This window comes from Quercus suber, unplaced genomic scaffold (assembly GCF_002906115.3).
Source record: "Quercus suber isolate HL8 unplaced genomic scaffold, Cork oak 2.0 scaffold_14, whole genome shotgun sequence".
NCBI classification, from domain to species: Eukaryota; Viridiplantae; Streptophyta; class Magnoliopsida; order Fagales; family Fagaceae; genus Quercus; species Quercus suber.
The window spans coordinates 663,514-676,522 of NW_027069479.1; the positions used below are offsets into that span (position 1 = coordinate 663,514).

General features: G+C 32.4%; 1 protein-coding gene and 1 long non-coding RNA gene across 3 annotated transcripts; both read right to left on the bottom strand.

Annotated features, from left to right (window-relative positions):
- Positions 1-245: 245 nt before the first annotated feature.
- On the bottom strand, positions 246-4,558 carry LOC112037956 (uncharacterized). 2 transcript variants are annotated; one of them, XR_010631771.1, is made up of 5 exons: positions 4,254-4,558; positions 2,632-2,703; positions 2,047-2,126; positions 745-799; positions 246-404 (listed from the first exon to the last, which is right to left on the bottom strand). It is a non-coding gene; the product is annotated as an uncharacterized LOC112037956 (long non-coding RNA). The 2 variants fall into 2 exon arrangements; XR_002885778.2 differs by lacking the exon at positions 2,047-2,126.
- A 3,127-nt stretch (positions 4,559-7,685) lies between these two features.
- On the bottom strand, positions 7,686-10,582 carry LOC112038385 (probable F-box protein At4g22030). Its single transcript, XM_065781206.1, has 3 exons — positions 9,841-10,582; positions 8,388-8,449; positions 7,686-7,994 (listed from the first exon to the last, which is right to left on the bottom strand). The coding sequence occupies exons 1-3, from the start codon at positions 10,550-10,552 to the stop codon at positions 7,686-7,688; spliced, it is 1,083 nt and encodes a 360-aa protein (XP_065637278.1). The 5' UTR covers positions 10,553-10,582.
- Positions 10,583-13,009: the final 2,427 nt, after the last annotated feature.

The following is a 13,009-nucleotide window of genomic DNA, read 5'->3' on the forward strand; positions in this document are numbered from 1 at the left end:
AAAACCAAATTGACACAGCAACAAAGTGGCTAAAATGTAAACAGATCAAGTAACGTGCTAGGCAAAGGAAAAGTAATATTAGATCTCACACCAAACGTTGCCATTTTGGTCTCATAATCAAATTCCTCTCTTATCAAGTTTTGTGCAAAAAAACTTTAGTTTGTTGTTAGTTTGCTTGATATATATATATATATATATATATCATGTGCTTGATATTTTGTTTCTAGATGAAAACTATTGTAACATATGAAGGGAGTGATATTTTGTATTGTATTTTATAGATAGAATTTCTACAGGTACAGGACAAATGAGGGGCTGTACAACATGCACTTAATGAATTTTACCTGACTAATGTCAATGACTCAAGATCACTACCAATTACCTAGAGCCTTGGACAACTCTACCTGCACCCAAAAAAATCAACTTGAGCCTTTACTTTCTTCATGACACTTAAGTATTTGTTCCTCAAATTTTATATGACATGAGCAGATTATGTGTTTGGCTTCAATCCAAGAACTGTGGGATCCATTTGAATTTACATAAATTTGGATATCGATTAACAAATTAACAGAAATTGTGTTTCTTTGTTTCAAAAAAAAATTCTTACTAATATTTTTATAAAGAATTTAACTACACCATAATAAATTTATAAAATAAAAAACTCAAACGGTGTTTTTTAAGAATTTAACTACACCATAAAAAATTTATAAATTTAAAAAACCCAAACGTAGGTGCTCTTATTACCTTGACAGGTCGACCGTTTGGCTTGAGGCTGATCTTCTGTGTCGGTCCTATATTCCTAGAATCAGTCCAAACTTTAAAAGACCAAATAGAAACCCAAAATTCAAATTCATTTAATTTTGAAAATTTGCAGCAAAAATCTCTGAGATGCTACTTTCTATGGAAACAAAAAAGAAAATTCAACAAAACCTCGTGCGCTAAAAAAGCATCCCATGCCTAGTCCCTGAGATTCTCAAAGAAGTAATAATCTTTTTCTTTTTCTTTTTTTCTAAAAAAGGAGATTGAGAAAGAGAAAGAGCATAACAATTTAGTTTTAGAGAAACAGAGAGAAAGGGAGAGATTTAGTGACCTGGTGAAATCGATGCCAAGCATGGAAAACCCAAATACCTGAATCAAAACCAAATCTAACCCAAATTCCTAATCCAACCAAATACCCAAACATAAATCACACTTAATGCTCAATTTTCAATGGTTGGAGACCAACTGTGGTGCTGGTCTGAGATTTATATCTATGTCATTCCCTTTGTGCCTTACTACCATTTCTCTCTCTCACATTACTTTTTCTGTGGGTTTTTGTATTTATAAACTCTAAACTACATAAAGAGTATTTCATAAACTACATAGAGAGTATTTCAAGAAGAAAAACAATTCAAGTATAAGCATCAGATTTTAAGTTAAAACATAAATATATTAAAGATTGAAGATGCTAATTCGAATAGGAGAAGAAACAGTGAGATTATGTGGACCTTCCGTATATGTTGCAGAGAGGAGATGGGGGAAGAGCACAAATACAAACAGCATATGCCAAAGAGAGGAGATGGGTGCAGAGCATGAACCCATCTATTAGAACAGGTTTTAACTCTTCTTATGGCTTAAAATTGTGCCACAATACACTGCCATCTTTCATTTAAACAGCCAAGTTTGAGAAATTCATCAAATTCTTCTCAAATTTATGTGGGGAAATAACTGTTATAAAGTCCTCTATTTATCAAAAAAAAAAAAATTCTCTAGAAGTGCATAATTGTGGCAATAAAGATGAAGCAAACATCAAACACATTAATTCCAATGCTTTCAAGATTTCTAAACCTTGATTATCCAAAACCAATTATAAATACCCTAAAACTAAACCAAAATCAAACACAAAATTAATTGAATGAAAATGCTCCCAAAATTTTTAGTACATGGAGAAACTAAATCGAATCAAAAAATCAAAACCTAATGTAACCCAAATACCTAAATAAAAATCAATCCAACCAAATTAATCAAAACTAATTTGGGGGGGGTGGTGTTGTGTGGAACCTTTACCTGTGGTAGCTCAGATTCACACTCCCTCTCACTTTGTCATCACACCACAAACCAACAGTCACACCGAAATGAAAACAACACTTCAATGTCAAATTCCAATGTATAAAATGAAAGGTTTTCATAGAAACATACACTGATACACAACTCTAGGAACTATATTAAATCTTTCACTCTATGACTAATTATGTATCTTTCATAAGAAAAAGAAAGAAAAGTAGAATTGATTTGTTTTATTTTTTGAATACTCATTTGATTTGTCTTCTTTTGTTCCCATACAGATAAATCTCCTGTTGTGGAGCTTTTAATGCTATAAACTAATGAAAGAGAATTGCAAGCAGCTTATGCAGTTAGAACAAATCAAAAAACCCAATATGGTTGGTGACAATTATTTTTAAAAGAGAACATAACAGTTTGACAGGTTAGTTGAATACAGTATAAGAATTAATTGAATGCAAATATTTGTTTCTTTGAAGAGAAAGCTGGCTAAAATATGCAAATCAAAGCCAATTCAAACACAAATGCACTAATGGACAAAATCTAATACAAAGTATGAGATAAACAAAGAGAAAATCAGGCTGTCCTTACCTATCAGTTTGTTCCAGCAACTTCTTCTTCTAAATTACCCTAGTTTTGTGCTTGGCAAATAACTAAACAAACCTATATTTTAACAAAATGATAGGGTCAGAAGGTTTTCCAAATTACAGGAGAGAAAGACGATAGAGAGACTACAAAAGAAAGGTTTGATCCATCAAAAATTACCATAAATTATGTAAACTTGTGAAACTAAAGAGACATTGGAATTTCAAGAGCATTCTCAAAGAAAAATGTTGCAAGGATCTTAGTTAAAAACTAAGTTTTGAAATTTACTCTAAAAACTCCTTCACAAATTCAATGCCTTGCTTTTAAATGGTATGGATATTGTAAATATGTGAAAGTGTGTTCCCATATAAAAGGGAGTTCAACAATTCAGCAAAATCTGAATCTACGAATTCAAATGTAAACCATACAACCATATTTCGGAAATAATCCCTTAATATTCAATACCACAGTATTCTAGGTTATTTATTTGTTTATTTCTATTTAAAAAACACAGCAAATAATCCAAGAAACCATAATTTCACTCCAAAAAAATTACAAATTATCCTTACACTGTAAACTGTGAAATTTAAAAGCAGCAAAGGTGAAAGATGACTATTAAAATCAGGAATTAAAATCCCTAATGTTACCCAAACCAAAATACAGAGACCATAAACTGTCAGATTTAAAAGCAGCAAAGGTGAAAGTTAACCATTTAAATCAAGAGCGAAAATCCCTAATTCAAAAACATAGCAAATAATCCAGGAAACCATAATTTCACTTAGAAAAAATTATAAATTATCCTACACTGTAAAGTGTCAGATTTAAAAGCAGCAAAGGTGAAAATCCCTAACATTACCCAAGAGCGAAAATCCCTAATGTTACCAAAACCAAAATACATAGATGATAATTTGAGACAAAGCATCCAAAGAAAGAGAATAAATCCATCTATCCTCAAATAGGTATCAAAGAAAAACCCTAAACAATTCAGCAGGAGGGGAAAATTTTAAACATAGAAATTCAAATAGGAAAAGCACCAGTTAGAAGTTACAGGAATTGAAAATACTGGTTGAAGTGGGATGGGGTCAGTAAAAACAATCAGAGTAGCAATAGGGTAGAGAATGAACAATGACAAATAGTTATTCTAGAAGAATTAATATTAAAAAAATATGCAAAAATTTCAAGCACAGAGAAATTGATTTTGAAACGCAAAAGGAACAGAGCAGCAGATATAAAGGGAAGGAACCAAATTGATTGAAATAAAGAGAGCAAGCGTAATTAATTGGGAGGAAAAAATGAACTCAACTGACTCATACCTATTCTTTATAGGATCTAGATTAAGGAAAAAGGTCCAATTTAATTTTTTATTCCCACTTGACTTGTAAAGTTTACATCTTTGTCTACAAATTTAACCCAAATAATCAAAACAGAACCACTTATAACTCAAATACCATAATGAGAACCAAATATAACCTAAAGACTCAAACAAATATCAAAGCCTGATCAAAATGTCAAACTGAAAGGCGAAGAGAAAAAATTAATTTGAATACCAAAATCGAAACCAATCCAAAAAAAATATCAAACCCTAATCATAATTAATAAACAAACTTAAATCGAAGATAAAAACTAACCGGTATATGACGGCGGTGGGATGCTGAAGGAGTGAGAGAGCGGCGATGGGCTATGGTTTAGGGGTTTTGAGAATTGAGAGAGGCAGAGAAAACGGCTTCAACACGGAGGAAGAGGCAAAGAAGAAGAAAACGGCTTTCAAACGTTGTAATGATTGGGATTTTGGTCGGATTTAACCGTAAACTTGGCAGAATCGATGCTGAGTTCGCCGTTCTACCTATTTCTCTGCTTCTTTCCCTGTGTGCTCGTCGCCTCCCTCTTTCAACGCCTCTCTAGTTCTGTTTCCGTGTGCCCTTTAATTTTAACCGTTTTTTTTTTTTTTTTTTTTTTTAAGTTAAAAGTGTCTGAATTTTAGATATTCAAATATTCTATTTGCCAGCACCTCCCTGTAGAAATTAATTTTCTTTCGGTTTTTATTATTATATATAATATATGATATGATATTGATTACATATTTTGTAAATATAACTAACATAATTACATATTTTGAAAATAAAATTGTTAGATTGCATGTTTTTTATATTCTTATAGCTCATGCCAAATTTTATGCCAATTAAATGTTATTTATTATTTGATCTATAAATTTATTTTTTACGCATAATCTTATATTTCAAAAAACTTAAAACTTAAACATTTTTTGATAACTTAGTTATTGATCTTCAATTTTTTGGAAATTTTGTGATCACGAAAGATATAAGAAGAAAATGTAATCTAACGTGGGATTTGTCAAAGAATCTAAATTCACATTTAATAAAAAGACATTGAGTGGAGTTATAGCCATTTGTCTGAAACGAAACTTTGTCACATAAAAATAGAGTCAACAATTTTTTTTGAAAGAATTTGGAAGATTTAAGATTTCTTTGCCATTACCTATCACTTCAAAGCTAGTTTGCTAGCCTCTCAGGGGAAGGTGCATTTCTCTGTCTTTGCACAACTCACTTATTCAATTAAAACAAACAATAAAAAAAACACATTCTTAGTCCATTAAAATTGCACACAAATACAAATTTTCCACAACAAGAAGAGACACACATACACATGTACTCATTAAATTGCAAGGCTATGCACTCCTACAATTGAACAACTTATGGTAATGAACCACAACAAAACAGTAGCTATGCAAGCCTAAAATTGAACAACTTATGGTAAAGAACCACAAAAAAAACAGCGGTATGTATCAATACACACTTCAATGAGATTAAACCAAGCCCTACGCCAGTATGGTTTTAAGTAGAGAACTGTAACCATTTCCAACAGGACTGTTATGTAAGCCACCACAAAGCTTATGTAGAAGATATCCATGTCCATGAAACTATCACCTTCTTCCCCCTTTATATCCATTGGCATTATAGATAGTGGTCTCATTTTGGTGCAATCATTATGTAATGGAGGTCCACACAAGAGAGGGTTCCCCTCATAACTGCTTTCATCAAAAGTAAATAATTGATTTTTTCTATCAAGTGTTCCGCTTGATAAGTTATTGTATGCCACACTAAAGACCGCTAAAGAGGTCATTTCAGTCAACTGAGGTGAAATTTTACCATTCAAATTGTTGTAGGAAAGATCCAGACTTTCTATCTCCTTTAGATAATAGATTTGAGTATGTTACAGGAATTGGTCCTGATAGATTGTTATGTGACAAGTTCAACACACGAATGTTATTACTTATCCTACCAAGTTCCGGTGGGATTTTACCTGCTAGGTTGTTGCACGAGAGGTCAATTCCATACATGTAGTGGAGGATGTCACTATTGTAGAAGTAAGTTTTATTTTTTGTGGCAAACTCTATTTCTTCATCAACATTAACATGTGTCAAACACAAATGTTTCATAATTTGGATCCTCCGTATATTTTAACTTTGTGTTCAAATATGATGATAGGCTCCTAGAATAAGGTCCAGAAAAGAAAAAAACTTTCAAAGAATTTTCCTGGACAGATGCATCAAAAGTAATATTACTTAAGCATTGAGGTATTGGACTTGAAAATTTATTGTAAGAAAGATCCAAAATGTTTAAGTTCTGCAAAAGGCATAATTGAATTGGAATCTGATCTCCTAATTGATTCTCTTTCAAGAGGAGAATTTTCAATGATGAGAGGCTACCGATCTAATTGGGAATGTTGCTAGTTAGATGGTTATTTCTTGAGCGGTCCAATTCCAAGTTCTTTCCAAAACAACTCCAATCTACTTACCCTAATACTTGTGGAATTGAAGCAAGATGGAATAGAACCAAAAAGGTTGTTGTCAGAAAGGTCAAGAAATCTAAGATCAACGAGTTTGCATAACTCTGTTGAAATAGGATCTTCAAAATGATTTTTGGCCATAACAATATCTTCTAAAAATGACATGTTCCCCATCCATGTTGGAAGCGTGCCTGAGAAGTGATTGTTGTCCAACTGTAAATTTCTTAGATTAGTCCAAATAAAATTTGTAGGAAATATTTGGCCACTAAAGTAATTGTTTGATAATACGAGAATTTCTCACTGGTAGCAACCCATTATGAAGTGCATTAGTATTGTTCCTGAGATATTATTCTCAGACAACTGTAGACACTGTAAGAATACTAAATTCCCAAAAGAAGAAGGAATACTGCCTTGAAATTCATTTCTAGACATTTTTAAACCAAGGTTTGTGGGAATTGGACCATGTAAGTAATTATCTGAAATATCTATGCTCAACATGTTGGGAAGAATATCATATGGCACAATGAAAGGCCCTTTGAAAGAGTTATTATTTACAATAAAAATATCCAATCTTGTATTGTTCTCTAACAACCAATTAGGAAACTGCCTATAAAACCAGAATACTTGTATTATATTTTGTGCATCTTTACAAGAGAATTTACATCAATATATAGCTACAGAAGAAGAAGAGGAATTATAGGAGTGGTTAATTACAGAATAGAGAGATTTTAGGGAGAGAGATTATAGGAGTAATTACATATTCAAATTCAAATTTGAATTGAAGAGAGATTTGAGGGAGAGATTTGTGGAATGGTTACTATTACAGCTCAAGTATGTGAGCTGGACTTGTGAGCTGTGATATTTATGACTTATCTATATATATAACTAGTCGCTAACTCGTGCGATGCACAGGAAAGCTATTATGTATGTAGATGTTAACAATTATTTGTCTCTTCCTCTTTGATTGTATATTAAGATTCCAGCCTCAGAATTTTCTATCCTTGATATAAAACATTAAATTACGTAATGAAAAATATAAATCAAACTTAAATTAAAATTAAAATTAAGATTCCAATCCTTAACATCCTCAATTATCCAATAAATATATGAAACGCTAATTTAAAGAACTACTTAATTAATATTTTAAATAAATTGAAAGCCAACTTTAAAGTATTATTTGTATTTTCTTCCTTTGTTGCTTCACAATAGCCACTTAAATTTCTCCCTTTTTGTGACGGAATACCAAAGGGCAATTACAATCCATCATCAAAAGGAGGTGGTGAGGGTGAACGAAGATGTGACAGATCAGCTCGCAACACATGGATCTTGTTAAGCAAGTCCACCAAAATCTGACCATGAGCTGCCTGAACGATCATGACAGTCTCCAAAGTACGACGGATATCAAAGTCATCCGATGGAGGAGGAGGAACATCAGCAGCAGCAGCAGCATCAGGATCAGGAACAGCCTCACTAGCAGGACCTATAGAAGAAGAGGGAGGAGGTGCGGAACCAGAAAGCTTAGACCTAGGGTGTTCAGAGCCAGCTCGAAGGTAAGCAGCCCTCTACCTAAGAAAAGACGCATGTATAGGAGCAATTACATCAACAGGCTCAGAGGAAGGGAAACCAATAAGATCAAGATAAAGTAAAATCCTATGAATGAAAATAGGATGAACAAGAGCATATGAAGAAGATGAACTCCTATAAACTTCGTTCAAAGAACGAAGAAACAAATGAGGAAAACTGATAGGAGCATCAGTGACAAGAGCATACAAAAATACACACCGCTCGAGAGGAATGGTGTGAAGATGAGAAATGGGCCAGATAGAGTGACACGCTATCCTAAAGAAAATATAGTGCAACTCAGAAAGCTTAGCAAAGGTGATCCTAGGATCAGAACCCCGCTAGATAGAGGACCCAGTGATGGAGTACTCTACGCCTCGTATCCAATTCTTTACCAAAGTGTTGGAAGCATAGACGCGGATAGAGATGTTCGAGAAGAACTTTCTAATCAGGGTAGCTGGAGGAGGAGGATCAAAAACATCCAACAGTGGTAACCAGACCGACGCTCAAAATTTACCCTAATGGCAGGATCAAGCTCATCTAAGATGACAGAACGCTCAGACCAATTCTTTCTTTTAAGGTTCAGCTTTTCATAAGTTTCTTGGTTTTTCTCACTCGGAAACCTCTTATGGTCAAAGGAAGGAGGGGAAGGAGTAGGTGAGGGGGCAGACCTACGAGCCCTAGTCTTCCTAGGCATAGTGCTAAGGAAAGGACAGAGATACAAAGAGAAAACCAAAAAAAAAAAAAACACAAAAACCAAGGACTTTTTTTTTTTTTTTTTTTTTTTAACTTTTTTTTTATAATTTTTTTAGGTTGCTGACAAGGAAGATGATGAAGGAGGCAGATCGAGGTATGCTTTGGTTATGCAGAGAGAACATATTGAAACAGTGTAAGAGCTCGTCACTAATGAACCATTGAATTTTACGTCTTTTTTTAAAGAAAAAATCTTGTTGCATATATATATAGCGTGTAAACACAACCAATTATAATTGGACTTTAAGTCAATGTATGCAACAAATATTACTCTTTTTTTTCAAATATGATTGACACGGGCTTCTTTTATCTTTGGCTCAAATGATATATTTTGAGGTTCAACTTTTGAATTTTTGCATACTAAACTTAAAATAAAAATAAAATAAAATAAAAATCGTATAGAAATATAATAAAAACAACATATATGATGATAAAAATGCACTTTAATCTTGATCTTTGTTTGATTCTAATTATATATGGCTTCTATTCTCTTCAATAATGTTGTGAATTCTTGGGTTTGAATAGTCAAAATTTTAGATATAATGTTTATTAGTTTTATAAAGTTTTAGTTTTAATTGTTTTTTTGGGTATTTATAAAACTGTAAAACAGTATGTATGTAACAAGTTTAACTTTTCAAGCCATCAAATTCTGCTCATATTTCTTGAATAGTCTGCTTGACTATTCAACAATTGGTCCATAATTTTCTGGCCAACTATATATTCAAGAAATCTCACTTTCATCAAGCGCATAAGATATTAAATAATACTACAGTATTATATATTTGCAACTTGCTGTTCAACAACTTCATTATTACGGGTTCTTGAAATCCAGAAACTAGGAAATGTTATTTTAGAAGACTAGCTAGATGTAGTGAAAAATTTGTGACTCAACCTCTTTGTATTGTAACATATAGTTATACAAAGAGTACAATTGTTAGAAAGAATCAAAGAATCAAAGTTAACCCTTTTCAATATTACATGGTTATACAAAAATTTTGTTTGTCAGAAGATTCAGACAGTCAAAGAAAAACTATTTGCAGAACTAAAATTAGAAAAGCTTGCTTGCAAATTCATCAATCATCTTATGAAATTTACCTTCTTGTGCTTTGGTTTTGTTCTGTGATTGTTCTGATGGCCACCAAACAGCAGGTTCAAACTTTGAAGGAAACTTTTCGAGCATTGCTCCTAGCAAGGGAAGTGGGAAGGCTTTATCAAGAGCCAAGACCTTTTCCATTACAATTTTCACATCCTCCTGAGTTGGATTGCCAAGAGTGAGGATAGTTTGGATATGGCTTCGGAGTTGCTTGAACAATCTGGTAGCATTACGTTGTTCCTCAGCGAGTTGTGAGGGCTGAATTTTGTTCATTATAAGCAACAATCCTGTGGCTGCAGAGTACAATAGCGCGGACGATAATTTCAAAGCCAGTAGAGGCATTCCAGCGCCTCCAATTGCACCAACACCAGTTAAGGTTGCAGCAGTAAGAGTTATCATGTTGATAGAGCTCAAAAGAAGGGTGTTCCAATTGTCACGTTGCTTTCCAATGTTATTGTGCATCTCTACCCTATCAGCTACAGCTTCTAAAAGAGCATAGAGTTGGGTATTTGCAATACTAGTGGAGTTGTATGATTCAACATCAATTGGGACTGTTTTTGTAAACCCGGCCCTTATGTTCAATTCCTCAACCACAGATCTTTTTGGTATTTTTGGAACTGACAAAGGGACTCTCGGAATTTTTGGGACAGGAATAGCAGCTCTGATTTTCTTTGAAGAAGAGAGTATGAGAGGTGAAGCTTGTAGGGAAGCCATTTGATTGAGGTTGTCTCTTTGGTTATTTTCTTTGTGATGAGAGGTTGAGAATGAAGGAATAGAGAGGCTTGTGGAGTCTTATTTATAGCATGATTGATAAGAAGGGGTCAGATGTGGTAATTATTGACTTCTTGTAACTGACTTGACTAAGCCTATTGGCTGACCCATTCCCTCTTCATCATTTTCAATTCAAAGTTTGCTCTCCTCGCTTGGCTTGGTCTCACTCTCAAATAGGTGTGGCAAAATTGGATATGATCCACGATGACACGACATGAAATTAGTAAGTTATGATTGAAGCTTAATGACTAACCCGAGTTGACATGACTAATTCGTTTAATAAATAGGCTGGGTTAATGTTTAATTCATAAAACCCACTTGACCCATCTAACCCTTTTAATTAAATGATAATTTACCAATAAATCCTACAAATCCTAAGTACATAAACTTATTAATTGTTGTGGTTTATTTTCTTTGACATATTATAATTTATTATTTGTGATATTGAGATATATTTTGAATAATTTTATATTTAAAATAATTTTTTTAAAATAATTTTATAATATCTCCAAATTTTATATTTAAATTTTTTTTTTTTGGTTTTTCATAATTAAATTTGGTTAATACTATTTTTTTTTTTCATTTTAATAAAATTTGATAAACATGTCAACACGATTGGCCCGTTTAATAAATAGGTTGTGTTAAGATTGATGAATTTTGACCCGTTTAATAAACATGTTAGGTTAGTGTTGATCCATAAAGTCGGATACTCATGAGTCGACACGATATGAACCCGACTCACAAACACAAATTGTCACCCCTACTCTCACATCACATGCCCGTCCCTTACTAAAATAGGAAAAAAAAATGTTATTTCGTCAAACCTGGTTTCTTACATTTATTGGATCGTGTAATTTGACAACGGTTGCATCTTGCAATTTGACAAAGGCTGCGAGGTCAATATCTTATATATCTACGAGTCATAACAAAATGCCATTATAACTAGTATACATACTCCTTGAGACTAAATATGAGTTATTTTGAGAATATAACTGGTAACTAATCCGTTCAATTGACCAAAAAGTTGAAAAAAAAATATTTATATGCGATATGTACTTAATTATTAAGTATTAATAAATAATATTATTTTTAAATCATTAATTTTTAAGTCGATTTCTTTCTTTATATATAAATTAAATCCGTCCCCGTATTGTTTTTGAAAGGTCTATATGTATAGGCCTAGTACTTTCAGTTACTACAAAATTTATAGACTTCAAATATGCTTGACGCTTGAGCTTTGATCATTCAAATGGTAAAGCCATTAATCAGTGGGACAATTTATAGATGTGCATCCCATTTCCAACACTAGTGCATTCATATCAGCTCATGCAAAAATTTCTTTCCATTTTAGCATAAAATCCAAATTTCTCTATTTTACATATATATTTTTCAAAATACTTCACATTTGATTATCTATTTTACTCTACATTTTATTAGAATATAATTTTTCTATATTTTTTTAATTATTTCTTATTTTTTTACACAGAACAACCATCATGGCTCAATTTAGTGTTTCCAAATGCTTGATATGGTTTAATTTTTTGAACTAAACCAGCAAATTATGGATGTTTAGCATTGGGTGTGGCAGAGTTGCAAATTGGTATTTTGCTTTGTATGATTTAAGTTATACCCACATTGTTCCATATATTAGATTTTCTTTCTTGTCATTCCACTTTTATTTCACATACTTTTCATGTTGTTATTATGCACGTCAAATGTTATGTCACTCAAATGTCATTTACTTTCCAATTTGTAAGTGCATGGGTTTAACTTATTTAAAACAAGTAAATTACAAATTATTTATAGATGGAATGATTTTTTTTAATCACTAATTACCTTGATATTTGATGACCATAATGGATGTAGAAACAAAAATACCTAAGCTAATAGTAAGTCAACAAGCCACCGCGCGCTCATTTTTAGTGTGATGGTCACTCTACAAGAATAAAATTTTTGTACAGTGGGGGAGGGGGGAGGGGGGAGGGGGGAGTAAGTATCTAGAAAGGAACTTCGCACATATATACACTTAGATGAAGTTAGAGTAAAATTGCTATCTTCTTCTTCTTCTTCTTCTTCTTTTTCTTTTTTATTTTATTTATTTTATTTTATTTTTTATAACTAGTAATTCAACAATGTTATTAGCCAATATAAAGAAATTTGATAGTGTAACATCGTCTAGAAGTTACGCGATGTAATTGAATTTGGCCTACCATTTATCAAGTATGAATAATATAATTCATTGTATAAATTAGTTTCTAAGACATCTACCAACAATATTTAGTTGAAAGAAGTTCCAATTTGGGGTTAGTTTTCATTAGTCTTGGAAGTATTTTAGTCATTTTGGTATAATTAGAACTTTATGTTGTGTTTTTGTGATTTGAAAGATATTTGGTGGAATTA